Source organism: Dendrobium catenatum, unplaced genomic scaffold (genome assembly GCF_001605985.2).
Source record: "Dendrobium catenatum unplaced genomic scaffold, ASM160598v2 fragScaff_scaffold_1595, whole genome shotgun sequence".
Lineage (NCBI taxonomy): Eukaryota > Viridiplantae > Streptophyta > Magnoliopsida > Asparagales > Orchidaceae > Dendrobium > Dendrobium catenatum.
In genome coordinates, this window is record NW_021320057.1 from 1483353 (window position 1) to 1500054 (window position 16702).

The window sequence follows — 16702 nt, forward strand, 5'->3', positions numbered from 1 at the left end:
TTGTAGCTATATATTTCGTCCTCTAGTCGTCATCTATACAAATGTAACTTCATACAGTACAAACAAGGCTTAAAAATTTTTCATGGCATGATTTGATTAACTATTTTCTAGAAGAACACTCGGATCAAATTGTCCCGTACAATCTAAAATCATATAGTACAATTAATTTAAAAAAATTACAAATTTTATACCCCCCATATTGTGTGTGTTCACAGTTATCCAATTACAATCATACTCGCTTAGACTCAAGAAAAATATAAAAAGTACATACTTCAAAAATATTAAACCCTAATATAATCTGACTTGAAGTATTCAACTGTCTAGAGTATGATTTCCTTGAAATGTTAGTACAAATAAACAACTAAAATAATATTTTCAATATATGTTAGGAGAAATATAAATCAATACAATGATATTTTGGAATCATAAAAAACACACATTATATGAAAAAAAAATTATAAAAACTAAGTTGCAATAACAAGCATCACACAGGTGATCCTTACTGAACTCTAGTTTGGGTATTCCTCTCACTAAGTCTTTCAGGGTGATCTTTCTAAGGCTTTTTATGTTTGCATAACACAATCTCCTATATCATAACCAGGATTAATCAGCAATTATTTTTAAGCAAAGAGCAGTGTTAGATTTAATGAAATTTGAATCAAACATGTAGACATTATTAATCCTTTTTCCCTATAAAATAATGTTATTATTTAAACTTATTAAGCATATGGTAGATAAAAATTTTATGTTAAGTCCTTTATCATACAGCTGACTATTGCTGAGGAGGTTATGTTTCAAGCTATCTACTATTAAAACATTTCCAATAATGAAATTTTTAGAGTTGTCAATTATACCTAATCCAACCACTCTCCTAGCGGTGTTGTCTCCAAGTATTACCTTGTCTCCTGCCCTGGCCTCAAGTGAAATGAATTAATTTGCATCTCAAGTTATATGCCTTGAACATCCACTGTCCAAGTACCACATGCTCTTATGAGGCCTTTTGTGAGAGCACACTTACAAAATTATTAGATATTAGATTTGGGTCCCATCTTACAGAAAGAAGAATGAAATGCCTGTTTGTTATACTATGAATTTTGAACTTTTGGTCTCCACACTAAATGTGTTCTACGGTGAATCATGCAAATGTGGGAGATATATCCTAGCATGCCATAAGAAAAATATCTAAAACCAAAAAAGAATTTACTAATCTATTTGGGTTATGGTACCTCTTCCTAGGATTGAATGATGCATGTTGAGGTGATGGATTATAAAAATCTTCAAGTGAAAGTAATTTTTTATTTTCCTTGAAAGTATTTATTTTTATTTGTAAAAATTGATTTACACTTTGAAGAATTGAATTTTCAACTTTCAATGCATGCTCCCTAATATTTAAATCAAATGTAGGAGTACATAAGTTTTTGTATGCATTTTTTAAATTAGCAGGTAATATTTTCAAGGAACCATACTCTTTAAATAACTCAAGATGTTTTTTATTAAAATAGTCAAATTTATCTAACAAAGCTATGTGATTGCTATCCAGAGTGGAATGATCTTTCCTTAGGATTTCATGCTCTTTCTGCATATTTAAAAAAATTAATATTGAGGCTAGCATATAATTTCCTGAGCTTCCTATATGAATAATACAATTTTTCAAAAACTTCAAGTAAGTGGTTTTATGTAAGCTCACATACTTCTTCTTGATCAGAGTGATCAAGATGATCATCAACCATTAAGCAATGATTTATTATCTCCTATTCTGCTTTAGTTTTAGAGGAGTCTGATGCTGAGTCCACCCAGAAAATCTTTTGGGTTCTTTGCTTGCCCTTCCTAAACTTAGATTTTTTATCACCCTTCTCCTTACTTTGGTGAGATTTAAGAGTTGGGCAATAAGACTTCAGATGCACTAACTTCTTGCATTCAAAATAAATAACATGAAAGGAAACTTTTAAAATTTTTATTATTCTTACATTTGTTCCTTTTCTGATGATGCTTTAGCTTTTTCCTTAAGAAGCTCTTAAATTACCTAGTTATTAAAGCAATGTAATCATTTTTAGAACCAGAAGAATCAGTGTTAGAGTCATTAGCCTTTAAGGCTACAGTTTTATCATTTTTTTTCTCACCTACATCAAGCTATCTTTGGTTTAGTCTTTGCTCATAAGCAATGAGTGATTCAAGTAATTTATCAATTGATTAAATATTCAAATCCTTAGATTCAGTAATAGAAGTAATTTTTGCATCAAAAGAATAAGGTAAACATCTCAGAATCTTGTTAACTTTTTTTATAATTTATAAGTTCTCTTACTAATGTATATAGGGATGTAACAATCTGTGTAAGCCTAATACACATTTCATAAATAGATTTGTTAGGTTTCATGTGGAAAAGTTCATAAGTATGAAGAAGAATGTTCAGCCTAGATTATTTAAGTTCCTTTGTTCCTTCATAAGCAATGCATAATTTGTCCCAAATCTCTTTACCAGTTATACAAGTGAAAACACGTATATAATCTTCATTTTTAACGCACATAGAAAATAGTTTAGATATTTTGCATTTAGTTGTGCTAAATCTCTACTTTTAGCAGTCCATTCAAAAAAAGGGATTTCAGTTTTAACACCATTTACTAATCTAAGAGGTGCAGAATAACCATCATGAATTAGCATCAATATACGATAATCAATAGATTGTAAAAAGGTGGACATGAAATCTTTACAAAAATCAAAAGAAATATTATCAAATAGAGGTGGTATAGTTATTGAATATTTTTGTACAATGTTTTTATTTCCAAAGTTAGCCATGGATCTTAATTCAAAAGTTTTTTAAAACTTGATCTTATGAATCCTACTCTGATACCACTTGAAAGTTCGTGAGATGTGTTAAACCATAAAGAACTATTCCCGAGGCTAACCAAGAGGGGGGGGGGGTGAAATTATTATTTAAAATTTTTCTTAATGAAAAGGAAAATCTTTTTGATTTTTTTTTGAATATTTTAAAATAAACAATTTATGCGAAAGCAAAACTAATAATAATAATAACAATAATAATAATAATAATAATGATAATAATAATTATGTTAATATTAAAGATTAATAAGAAAATTAATTAATAATACTACTAGTAATTAATAGTAATAATCAAAGATGATAAGAAAGCATATTACTATGAAGGAGGAGGAAGTCATATATGTTGAGTAACAACAACTAGGATGGCCTAGACTTTGAAATAGGGTTAGCAAATTGATCAATCTGGTCGGGTAGGTGGTTGGTATGGCGAGGATTGATTGGCACATATTGGGAAGTCGGATCGTAGTCAGGCAGTTCGATCAGCTTATTGGAGTTTAGATAAGGTTTGACAACAAAGGAAACTCAATTAATTATGAAGGGTTATTCAACTGGTTTGCATCATGGAGATCAATGGAGGATTTCATTTTAAAATTCAGATGGGTTATGTAGGTGTAGGGATTCAGCACAGTGGAGGGTAGGAGGTAGGAAATGAGGAGTTCAGGAAGTAGTAATGATCCGGTTATGTTTGATAGTAGGTGTACATAAGAGATGGGAGGAAGAAAAAGGGTAGTTGGGGTCAACATCAACTGTGGAGTTAGAGGGATGAATCGGTGGAAGGGCTCGACACAGGAGTTGTGAGTTTTGATTGCGGTTGTGAGGTTGACTACGATAGAAGGATTGACTGCTGGAGTTGAGTGTGGAAGGAGGCATGGTCAGGTACAGTGAACAGATCGACATAGTAGTCAGGATCAAGCTGAAGTTCAGAGGGATATGAGGAGGTTAGCTTGCGACTAATTGAGTCGAATAGAGGATGCAATATATGGGATATGATATAAAGGTAGAAGGTTAAGTAGATATCTACTTAGGGAGTTTGAACGTGGAAGAGAGGTCGGATTGTGAGGAGGCTTGCGTGTGGAGGAAGAAGAATAAGAGTTGGTCTTTCCACTCATTTTTAATAACGAGATCAAGGCCTCCTCGAGTGGGATTTGAGCAGGAATCGCACGAAGAGCATCTTTGGCGTCGAACAGGTAAAAAAATTATAATATTTGAGTGAAATTTTTGGCTCTATGCATAGGTCAACACTTTCCTTATTTTATATCTCATCATCGACGACATAAAAACTATAGATTGAACTTAGGATGTGTAATAGAGGTCTTTAGAATCTCAAACAAATTGAGAGCTGGAGTTCGGAGGCTAAGGGTATGAGTATTCTGTGAATATGAGTTTTTTATTTTAGGTTTTGGCTTAATTCAAACCCTAGGATAGTTGTGGACAGCTAGGATTAGTTTGGAGGGATGCTGGATGTGTGACAAGTGTCCTTGGTTAGTTAGAGAAGCAGAATAAAGGACCAAGCCAAGGACATTGATGCGTAAAGGGATTTTTGCCTGTTGTGAGCATATGAGGGCATTTGGTTTGCCTTAAGCTAAACCAAGAATTAGGCTAGGTTTAGGAGGTGTTTAGGCATGTTTTAGAAGAGGTTTGAGCTGTTGGAGTGAGTGGCTTTTGAGGGAAATGCCATGCATACGAATATTTGATCATTTAGAGACTATTTGAGCTACTTGTTGGCTTTTTGACTAGTCAACAAGTCAAGTTGAATGCTGAGGTAAAGTCTAGGAAAGTTAGAACAGCACATCCCACATCACTGAAAGGGCAAATTATTAGGTCCGAAAATCGGACCTAGATATAGTCCGAATATCAAATTAAAAATTGACATGTGGGCTGCATTTTAATTATGTTTTTTTACTGCACTTTAACAACTCTTTATCTGAATTTTATCTACACTGTCTACGTTTTTTTTTTTTGGAACATTTAGGCCATTTAAGGCAAACTCACACACACAACGCATACACAAAGACTCGAATCCAAGACCTCTTAGTTGAAAGCCTAAGCTCTCAACCAACAAGACAAGGTGAGCTGTGTGTGTGTCTTAGCTTTCAACACCTATATATTCCACACATCATTTTATTGGATTCTACGTCGACGGACCTAATAATTTTCCCTCTGGAAGAGGTGGATTGCAGAAAAGTTAGAACAGGACATCCCACGCCGAGGGAGCAGAGCATGCTTGCCCGTGGATGGAGCAGCGCTGCAGGAAGGACACCGCTTTCTGCAGCGACCATGGATGCGAAATTTTCAAGCCAGGTTCTGAGGAACTTTAGCCGGAGGATGAAGAGACGCTTCGTCATACCCAGAAAGGTCCATCGGTGTTACAAGCCTTGCTCCAGCGCTTTCGATTCCAACAGCAGTAGAAATGGCGGAATCACAAGTTCTGACATAGTGGAAAGGGAATACGCCGATCTCAACCTCAAGGACCTCTATGGTGCCGGACAGGTCAAGGCCTGTGTTTCCTTGTCTTTTCTCATCAATAAGAGTTCAAGTCACTTCTTTTCTTTACTTCGGACCCCTTTGGTTGCTTGCTGATAGAAAATTTGTTACATTTTATTGTTTGGTTGGATGTAATCAGAAACATGCAATTTAAACTTGGAAAAAAAAAATGTGTAAGAACGTCCTAATCTTCTCATGTGGTTTTTTTCCCCCTTAAAACTCTATTAATGTTGGATTCAAGTTTGTCCATGGTGACACCAAACTTTACTAGCATGTGAGCTTTTAGGATATGACCTGAGAACCTATGTGAAAATGGGGAGAGAGAGAGGAAAGAATTTTGTGGAAAATGATTTACTTGCTCAAGTCTCTATAGAAAGTGCAAAAAGATTCAAAATATTCATCTTCATACGATATTTATAGTGGTCTAATGTCTACAGGAAAGATTACATCAATAAATAAATATAAAATACAACAATTAATGACCTTAGGTACAGACTACCTTGCACATATGTCATGCTCTAGCTTATTTGATGGATGATTACGTCTCTCACTTTTTTTTCCTATCTCGATGCGAGTTCCCTAATGTCGAGTAGGTAGGGGAAAATAGGGGAAGGTGATTCCACTAGTCAGGGTTGAGCTGAGTGAGTTATGATTGGCGAGTGCTTTGAAATCTTTGGCTATATTTATTGGAGTCCTAGATGGCTTTCGAGTGGGTGGAGAGTATGTTCAAGTTGCGGAGGTAGTAGGCTCTACAATCGGCTGATTATGATAGGGCAACCCCTTGAAAAGATCATTTCCTATAACTCAGATGATATATATGATTGGTAGCATTCCACCATAGATTTTGACGAGATGGTTGGTTTGTGCCAGAGCATGAGTGATAAGTTGAGTTGTCCAGGCTTAGATGGTTGGTTTGTGCCAGAGGATGAGTGATTAGTTGAGTTGTACATGTAAACCCTTGGCTTTCCTTATGGGAGGTAACTCTTCTCTAACTATTTTGTTGAGTTGGGCTTGGTGACCTTTAGGCAAGTTCTCTTTGTGGGCTCCACGAGGTACGAGTTCACCATCTATAACCTACAGACAACCTGTTAAATGCTTGAAAAGGCATATGTGAGTACATATTTAGTTCTCCTATTTACTTGGCCCTATGTAGAGTGAGTGACGAAAATGACTAGTGAGTTCATTGCGAACATTTAATAGGGCTACCAAATAGTTACTAGAAAGTAAATAAAAAAATTACCATCCTTTTTTTATTGTAGCCTTGATTTTCATGTAGTTTTTTAATGATGACAGTGATGTGATGCCAATTATAATCGACTCCTATAAGAAGCAATCTTGTGCTGGAGCTCTTTACCTTTTTAGATGCTTTAGTTGAACTTTAGTACCTGCAATTGTAATAAAATGGATCATGCCGAGCTAGCAATGTCCAACACAAAAATAATGAGGAAAACCACTATTCGCCTCTCAAAGGGTGAGAGAACTAATAAAAAGGCTACCAACCCTACCAACCCCTCAGTGATTAAAGAGAAAGGCGCTGATGTTATCCCTCAAACCATATAGGGGCCCACTGGGTCAGTTGCCCCTCCCCTTGTGCAGAGTTGAAGGTGGAGCCGAGTGTGGAGAAGATGACCATACCCCTGTCGTCTAAAATTTTAGATCCCCCTGTAAGTGTAGTTAGGGATGGAAATACAACAAGCCTAGAGAAAGTGACGCTCTCCTCTAGTTCTAAGGATGAAACCTTGATTATAAGGTTGATGAGGTGAGTCCCTTTAGTGGGTCCAACAAAGGAAGGGCCCATAGAGGAGATGGCCTCCATGAAAATCGTGCCAGCTTCTATAAGAGTCAAGTTGATTCCTCCCCAAGAGGATGGTAAAAGAATTTTTAATGTTTAGAATGGATCTTGTCTGATGTTCGAGCATCCTCCACTAGTAAGCCCATTTTGTGCCTCTCCTCGAATGAGTTACCTGGACATCCGCCAAGTGACTTAGAGATATTAGCATTGACATAGTTGGCGCTTGTCTTGTACACGAAGACGACAACTCTCCATAATAAACTCTTAGTTGTTCCCTTGAGTTTCTTATATAAACACTTTTTCATTATTGACCCTTCATTCTTGATTAGTGAGCTATGATTGTCAAGTGTTCTGAAGTCTTTGGCGACCATTCTTTAAGCCCCGAAAGGCTTTGGAGTTGAGGTGAGTATATTCAAATCTTGGGGGTAGTAGACTCTAGAAAGGAGAGCTAGATCCATCTTGAAAAGATCATTTCTTGTAGTTGAGATGATGTGTATGGTTGATAAATTTCCACCATAGATAGCGACTAGTGGCTTAGATGTTTGGTTCATGCCAAGGGGCAAGTGATGGGTTGAGTGGTCCATGAGAACTCTTGGCTTTCTTGGTAGGAGGCGACTCTTCTCTGACAGTTTTATTAAGTTAGGTCCTGGTGAGTTTTCTTTGTGTGGTCCACAAGGTACGAGTTAACAAGCTATAACCTGGCAACTACCTGTTAACTTTTTTAAAAGACATGTAGTATACAACGATTGCCTTAAATATAAAGCTTTTGATTCCACCCACCAGTGAGTGAAAATGAATTCCTAATTCCTAAAACAGGTTTTTTATCTAATAGAAACACTTGAATGGACCCTGGTGGGTAAACACCATGATGTTTTTTTTTTTGAGAAGATGCAAATTGCATTACAAAAAAAAAAAAAAAAAAAAAACATTACGAACTAGAACTTGAAAGAAACTAATGGCAATCCTTTCAAAACATTGTGAAAGGAAGCCTTATTAAAAAGAAAATTAAGCAAAAGAGAAATATTTGAATAATAAAAAATATCATAATAAAATAAGATCTTTTACTCATTTTAAACCAATTGGGGTGGAGGGGATACCAAAAAGACTTGGTTAGAAAATATTAGGAATGACCTTTCTTTATTAGGTTTAAATGAGAATTTGACTTTTAATAGAACACAATGGAGAAAAAGGATTCATGTAGCCGTTGAACAGTGTCGGGTCAATTTCGGGTTGGACCCGAACCCGACCCGTGACCCGTTTTTGACAGGTCTAGATAAAGGCTTGATGTTGTTGTTGTTGTTGTTGTGGGGTGGAGGGGATACCAAAAATAAAACAACCAAAAAAGTTGATTAGTATTCCAGATTTCCCGATTAAGTAAAAAATAAGGAATAGAAAGATTCTTAAAATTCATCATTCTATCTCTATACTTCAAATACTAACTAATGCTTAATTTAAACCTAACATAAAAATAGATAAAACAACTAAACAAAGGAAATGCATGAAATGTAAGCAATTTCCTACAGCCAGAGAAGAAGACCGGATATCTACAGCTCCAAACAGTCTGAATTTCACAAACTCCATCATCTTCACACAAGACAAGCCTTGATTTTCAAAAGACAATCAATAGCTCCATAACCCCATAAAGAAAAACCATCAGATTCCTTAGCCCAATCCTTTTTATACCTACCGTCTTTCATCAATCATAAACTTTATTTTGAGATAAATGGTGAAGTGCCACCATCACTTTCACCAAGAACTCCCAATTTCCTTCCTCTAAGGCTGCCTTTGATAGGCCCAAGCAAATTCAAATCCTTATTCAACTTCTTCTTATTTTGTACATGTTTAGAAGACAAATGTATCTTCTTTTCACCTTCAATGAAGCCTTCATTATCTTTTGCATTTTCCTTACATGCCAAACTAGGAACCGCAACAAATTTTCCATTTTCAGAAGCTGGAATACTTTTAACAAAACCTTCAACAATTGTCCCACCGAAATCATTTACAGCATTATTTTCTTTCTCAACTTCTACTATATTTTCATCTGGCTTTGATAAATCCTTATTACAATTACTAACAATAATACCTTCTTCGGGAGAGAAAGAAACCGCAGAAGATTTTAACGGATTTTCAATGGATACCTTGTTTCCATAGAGCTCTATTTGATGAGTAGAATTTGCATCAAGTCCTTTTTCAATAACATAAAAGTTATCAGCTTTTGGAACAAACTCACCATCTTCTAAATGAACTGGACAAGCATCAGCAACAATTAATTCTTTGGATAAATCTGAAACATGAATTCTTCCTTCCACAACCTTAGCTTCAATATCTGTAGCTTTATCATGAAATTTGATTTGCTTAACTGGCTCCGGTTTACTTATGACTTCCGCATCCAATCTCGTCAATTCCTCAGCAAAAACATGAGATAACAACTTAAACTTATTAGATGAAGGTAATTCCGCAGATGGCATATGCACTTGAGAAGAATTATTCTCAGGAATCCCAACCGTAGGCTGAAATTCAGAAACCGGATTTTGGTTCTTTATTTCAGCATTCTGGCTCTTATTCAAATGTCTTGAGTTCCTCCTATTTCTTTTGAATTTCACATGCATCCAAGGACCATACAAAGCCTTCATTCTGCATTAGAAATTTTCCCCTCTAAGACTTTATCAATATCATTTATACTTGTCCTCAAATGAACCTTAGCTTGAATATCAGGACACATGTCATCTTTATGGCCTATTTTACCACATTTGAAACAAAACGAGTAAATTTTTTCATACTCTACTTTTTGAAAGAATTTTCCATATGATCCTTCAATCCAAACTCCATGAGATACTTTAGAATTTAGATTAATGCGAACACAAGCTCTAGCAAATTCTCTCCTTCCCCATTTGAACATGTTTCCATCTAAAAACATAGGAACTCTAATCTTTGAAATAATTTTAGTAATGTTAATTTCATCCCAACAATGCAAAGGCAAATGTGGCAATCGAATCCAAATACGTGAGGATAACCACCCTTTAAGTGACAAAGGAGAAAAATGAGGTGTCCATTTATCCATACCTATTATATTTCCTCCCACATACCATGGTTCTTCACTTAGCACTTCTTCCATAGCATTAGAAGATTGGAAAGAACACAATATCCAATCTAATCCTAATGAAGAAAGATGAAAGTTCCCAAACTTGTTCCATTGTCGTCTCAATTCAATGCTACAAAGAGAAAAAAGGAACAAATTTCTCAAAGACTTCCACTACAAGAGACTTTTGTAGTAATTGAACATTTTCACACTCCTTGTCCATATTAAGTTTAATAACATCATTATCCTCTGATTCAGAAACCGATTCAGGAAGATTAATTTTAATATGGTGAGGCTTTTTCCAAACATTAATTAAGGCTTCCTTATTGATAGCAGCATTACCAGAATTTGATAAAATACTCTTACTTTTCTCAGAAGTTGTTATGGTATCTGGTTACTGACTCATACCACAAACAAAATCTGATTTCAAAAGCTTCTGGATTTTCAGCAAAAATAGAAGGATTCAAAAAACGATTCACCTTTAACCTAAGTCCTGAAGATGTTGAAGCTTCCACATCATTGGCTAGTGGCTCCTTTCCAGAATCGTTATCCTTCAGAGGTGATGACAATACCTTTGGAGTAGATACTTTCTTCTTCTCTCACAGGACTTCATCTTGCAGTACATCTTTGCCTTTTCCGACCACCGGATTCGAATTACGGACAGGGGGAATGTATCCTTCGTTGATGACCAAAGGTTTTTGATTAAATAATGTCTTATAGGAAACATCCTGATTTGTGAAAAAACTGCCTTTGGATCGACAATGAAAACCATTAGGATGCCTAGCAGCTAGGGGATTGGTGGTATTCCGGTCAGCAGACGGTGACCGGCGACGCTCCGCCACCATATCAGAACAATACGGGAAATCAGGAAATGGAAATTTGAAAAAACGAAAGTTTCACTCACTAAAAACCGGGATTCTCTCTCACTAAAAACTGCGACTCTCTCTCGCACCATAATGTTAAAGCTCCTCAAATTGACCTAATTTAAGCATTTCATTCTCTCACTCTATCAAGCTTATTGAAATTGCCTTCAATCAAGTATTGAGCTTGAAATTCAAAATAACATTATCAGTAGTCAAACATTTTTAGTTGCTTTTAGAGTTATGGTTCATTTGATTGCTTAAAGTTAGAGAACATGTTTGGAAAACTGGTTTAATTTTGTTGATCAGCATTTTGTTGAACCCAATTAGAAATTTGTATTGATTTCAAACTCTGCAAATCCCCCTAAATTTCTATCAAATTAAATGATTTTGATTTCAAACTCAAAATATGTGAAAATAAAATCATCAATTTCTAAAACATATTTTTTAGCTACAACCAACCAAATGAGCCCTTGCAATGTGTAAAAAATTGTGATTTGTTATTTACTGTGAATTTTGACTTGTATGCAACCCTGAAATGGAATGAAAAGGAAAGCCAATGGCTGAGTTTTGATCAAACAATGGCTGGTTGAGTTGCAGATTGGTCATGTGCGGATTCGGCAGCATGTGAATCCTCTTGGCTCTTCTTTCAGTGTGAGTGGCTGTGATATGAGGCGCAAATTCATTCAATCAGTGAATTAGATTTTTTGCTTTCAAAGCCTTTCTTCATATCCTTTTTGTTTCTGGTACGTACAGGTACCTGTGGAGGTGCCTGACTGGGATGATGTTTTCAACAACTCCAAACTGCCTCTTATGGTGGATATCGGTAGTGGTATTGACATGTGGACGTCTTTCAGTTCCACGATTGCTTATTTTTATGAATGAATATTATAAATGTTGCTGAAGTTGTTTTTGGTATGGGAAAGTTGGCACCATCTCTACTTCTCTGTGATTGTGTAATGCTTGGAAATGACTACTTGTGCATATTTTACTTGCTATTCAGTTTTTCATCTTTTAGTTGTAGCAGAAGAGAATGCAATTTTCTCTCTTATGATTTGTTGGATGCTTAGAATTTCGTACGCTTTAGAAATAATCAAGTGTTGAGAGGGTATTTCTTTACAGAACCTTCTGTTATTTTCCAAAGATTTTGATGGATATTTGTTCTTTTAAACTGTTTTTTATTCGTTTCGTTACCCTGAGAAGGTCAAAGCTCTTGCTCGTCATGTTCTTGTGCTTATTTTGTCCCCTATAAATCTATCTGGTTCTGGTTTTTATTAATCTTGCTTTAATAATAATAATGACAACTTTGGGTGATCTTTTTTAGTTTTTGAGAGTGCTCAATTTCTCTTTTATTGATTGGTTCAATAATTAACCCATATCCTAAGAGTGGCAGCTTTTCTAGGTAGTGGCAGACTCCTGATTTGGCTTGCTAAAAGATTTCCTGAGTCAAGAAATTACTTAGGACTGGAAATTCGACACAAGGTTTGATTGATAACTCTGCATTTTGTTGGAAGACGTTTTAGTTGAATCTGTTGAGTTTTGCTCGATTTTTTTCTGAGTTTTGTTTTCTGCAATCTCATTATTCCATGTAAACCTTTGTGCTGATGCTTGCCTTTCCTGGTTTCTGATATATATATATACACTGTCTGTGCAGCTGATCCAACGCTGTCAGTTCTGGTCGAAAGAAATTTCTCTCAGGAATATGTGAGATCACTATATCCATTTTCTTTTGTACACAGTGTTGATGATGATTGTTGGTCACTTATTCAGTTTTCCCTGGATAGCCATTTCTTATCTTGCAATGCTACAATATCTTTTGAAAGATTAGTGTCTTCATATCCTGGTCCTCTAGTATTTGTTACAATATTGGTGAGCATATCAATATAACTTCCCTGATTCGCATTTTATATTTTTTGAAGATTTCCTGTTCTTACCTTTTGTTGGTTTGAAGGTATTGTTGTAACCTAATCAATTTATTTGTTTTTCCAGTGTCCTGATCCTCATTTTAAGAAGAGGCATCATAAGAGAAGAGTACTGCAGAAGCCTTTGGTTGATTCAATTTTGAATAATCTGATCACAGGAGGACAGGTATGTCGTTGCTAGTTGTCCATTGTATCATCATTATGAGATTTCTAACTCGCAGTCAGTCAGTTGGGTTTGAGGGCCTGCTACCAGCCACACTTTTAAGCGTCATTTTGCAATCAATTTAATTTGTCATCCAATACTTAGGTTCACCATGGAAAAAGAGTTTTAGGGTTTATTTGGAATAGTTTTTTCATGGTTCTTCTAACTAAAAATTTGCCACTGTTCTATTTGGCCGCAATTTCTTTGTTGCTTACTTGCTTTGTAAGTACTTTTTAGGGAGAAAGTAGCTTTTAACAATTAGTTATGTTAAAAAAGCTATTAACTGATATTTTTTGTAAGGAAAAAAGCTTACAATATGCGCAATAATTAAAAAAAAAAATCCATATTTTTTACAACTTTTTATAGTTACTTTTACGTCAAATGAAGCTAACTTCAAACCATGGTTTAAAATTGCGCAATATGAGACTCTCCTTGAGGCCCGCCTTTGCGCAATTCCAGTAAAAAACGCCTCGATGCTTACGCCTCGAGTTTTTTTTATGAGGCTTGCGCCTCAACTTGGTTGAGGCCCGCCTTGAGGACCGCCTCACCTCACTGGCATGAGGCTTACGCCTCATGCTATATATATTAAAACTTACATAAATCTTAAAGTAAATGCCTGACATTGGACTCTATAGGAGAGGAGGAAGGGGAGAGAGCAGTTCACCATAATGATGATTCAAATGAAGAACCCCTTAGTGATGACAGTGCTGATGACTTATGAGTTCTTATGTGATATGTCATTGCTATTTATTTTTGGAAATTGGAATTATATGTTAATGAAAAGAATACTGGGATTTGGGAAAGATAGAATTTTGAGTTGAACTATATTTTATGTTGTCTTATTATTGAGATATTTTGATTTCACTTCATATCTTATATTTTTTTATGTTTTATATTATTCAGTCATTAATATATAAAAAATTTATCATTTTATATTTACGCAATCTTTTGATTTTGAGGCTTACGCCTCAAAACCCCTTGAGGCTTACGCCTTGCCTCACGAATGAAAAACGCCTCAACACCCGAATACGCAATTTTAAACATTGCTTCAAACAGACCCTTAAACTAGGGTGTTTTTCTCTTGTCTTTTGAAAATTGTCTATGAACAAATGCTAGTTATAATTTTTCTATTGGGAAAGTTATCCTTATATAACATGAATAGTTCCCTTTCATTGTTTCTCAAAATACATATAAAATGGTAATGAACAAAAAATTTGCACCGCGAAGGCAGAATATATCCATGATTGTAAAGAATAATTGAGAATTAGGCTGAAGAAAATTAGGCATGATTCAACTAAGATTTGAATTGCGCAATTGGGTATTGACGTATTTCTTTATGTGAGATAAGATATAGGACTCGAGGTATAAAAGCCAAAATTAACCATTAAGTCAATAAAACATATAATACGATAAATAACATACTAGCAACAAAGTAAGATGTTGAATATCATAAAAAATTAAAGACAAACGATTAAATGTCATACAAGGCTATAATTAATACCGAGTAAAAAGTGCATAAGATAAACCAATGGGTTTATCCGTAAGGTATTTAAGTGATGTCTTCTATTGTTATGAACATACTATAATGCACAGACACTTCTTCATACACAGTGTCCAACATGCATTCAACATGCCTTCAACACACATTGAACACGTCGAAGATTTGTTCGATAAAAAAAATGTTAAAAATAAATTGGACATGCATGTCTGACAATCATGTCTTAAATATTTTATTAATTTTTTTCTAGGTATAATTTTTTGTATTTTAAATTTTTATTCATTAAAAAAATAATCAATTTTATTTATTTATAGCGCCAAATCAATTACCTGCACTCAATACCCCATTCTCTGATTATTCTTATTTTCATTACTCTTTGTCGTGTCGCGGCTAGGATTTAACAATAACGCTCGATGTCATCTCAACATTGTTGTGCGATGCTATCACAACATCTACTTTTCAAAACTATCTCAATATCGAAATCTAACGATGTCTTGACATCGACATTTGACGTCAAAAATTTCTACACCCACAATCATGCCCCCACGCCATCTTGACATCTCATATTTGTTGTGGGCTTCGAAAATTCGGCCCCGGCCTCCATCTACTATGCTTTCTTCGGGAGGAGTTTCAACGGAATTAAGTTCTAGGGTGAATTTTGGGAAGGCAGATGAGTTTGTAGATAAGACACTTCCTATAGATGTTGTCCTCATTCTGCGAGGACTTTATGATCTGAGTTCTGGTTTCCTATAGGTGCAAGCCCCCATAGTTTATTACCCCTCTCGATAATGAGAGATAACTTTTGATTAAGGCTAGTCGTCGATCAGGTACGTTGTATCCATAGATATGTAGTATCACGCGTATATTTAGCATTGGTATATAATTGGAAGGATTAATATTTAAAACAAAAATTTCACCATATTGCACTTAAAACGGATGGTGGGGGAGGTAGTCGACCCAACATGACAGAAGGATTCTTGTCGGCAGCCATGGGTTGCTTCGTTCAAAGGGAGGCCTGTGATGAATGTTTGTGTAATTGGACAAATTTGAATCCATCTTAGTTAACAAAGGGCTTTGTGCTCTATCAATCATATCATATTGATTCATATATTAAGAATTTGATGCCATGAAGGAACGTATTGGCTCTGACCATAACCGGTATTTCATGGTGCCATTTGGCGGCAAAACTACTCGATTCAGATGGCCCCGGGTCATAACCGTTTATCCAGCGGTGCCATTTGGTAGCAAAATCGCCGATAAGAGGACACGTACCACGTCCTTACTGGCAGGAGATTATTTGAGAATGGATCCTAGTAATATTCTCGACTATGCATTTGCTCTATGTGAGCTGAAGTTATTTTCAAATTTGTCCACCTCGGCAAACTGTTGCGGAGGGTGGATGGATTTTGCTTTAAGCATTGATGATTGGATTATTTCAATTTTAAATATTTTAATCTTGGGATTTTTTATTTTTTTTTGGAGTTTTAGAGTTTCACGTACTTGGGATGACATTTTGAAATATTTGAAATTAACCCATATGGTTGAGATTTGCATTCAACACGGCCATCATCGGGGTGGCTGGGGTTACTTCCATTTTATTGGTCAAACCCTGTCGACTTTGTCCACTTTCCAACAGAGGATTGAATTTTGTAAACTTTGGACCTTTATTGGTGAACTTTTTTTTATTAAAGGACTTGAAGGCCTAATATGAATATATAAAATAAATATCCAGGACGACCTCACAACTGCATATTTATTTAATGGTTCGAGCCATGTCGACTTTTATCTATCCACATAGAAGGATCGGGCTCAAACATGGGTTTATTTATTGACCCGCGCAACATCCCTATATGTCACGTGCGTATCCATAACACGCTCGTCGGGGCCCATGCGGGTGTTTGAGGGCATTTTATAATTATTTACTGAACCTTGTCGACTTCTATTTACCCGCTTAGGAGGATCGGGTTCAAATTTATTTACCCACGTAGCATCCCTAGACGTTACGTATATTCCTACACCACGCTCGC

At 35.5% G+C, this 16702-nt stretch overlaps 1 protein-coding gene across 5 annotated transcripts in view; it reads left to right on the forward strand.

Annotated features, from left to right (window-relative positions):
* Nucleotides 1–4961: 4961 nt before the first annotated feature.
* LOC110108226 (tRNA (guanine-N(7)-)-methyltransferase) overlaps nt 4962–16702 on the forward strand; it is a 37170-nt gene continuing 25429 nt past the window's right edge. The window contains exons 1-7 of one of the 5 annotated variants that reach the window (XM_028700825.1): nt 4962–5334; nt 11654–11707; nt 11810–11885; nt 12447–12535; nt 12708–12757; nt 12838–12922; nt 13043–13141. In XM_028700825.1, coding sequence (XP_028556658.1) covers nt 5059–5334; nt 11654–11707; nt 11810–11885; nt 12447–12535; nt 12708–12757; nt 12838–12922; nt 13043–13141 — 729 coding nt within the window. In that variant the 5' untranslated portion in view covers nt 4962–5058. The remainder of the gene's footprint in view (nt 5335–11653; nt 11708–11809; nt 11886–12446; nt 12536–12707; nt 12758–12837; nt 12923–13042; nt 13142–16702) is intronic. The other 4 variants (XM_020838775.2, XM_028700827.1, XM_020838778.2 and 1 more) reach the window with 4 other exon arrangements.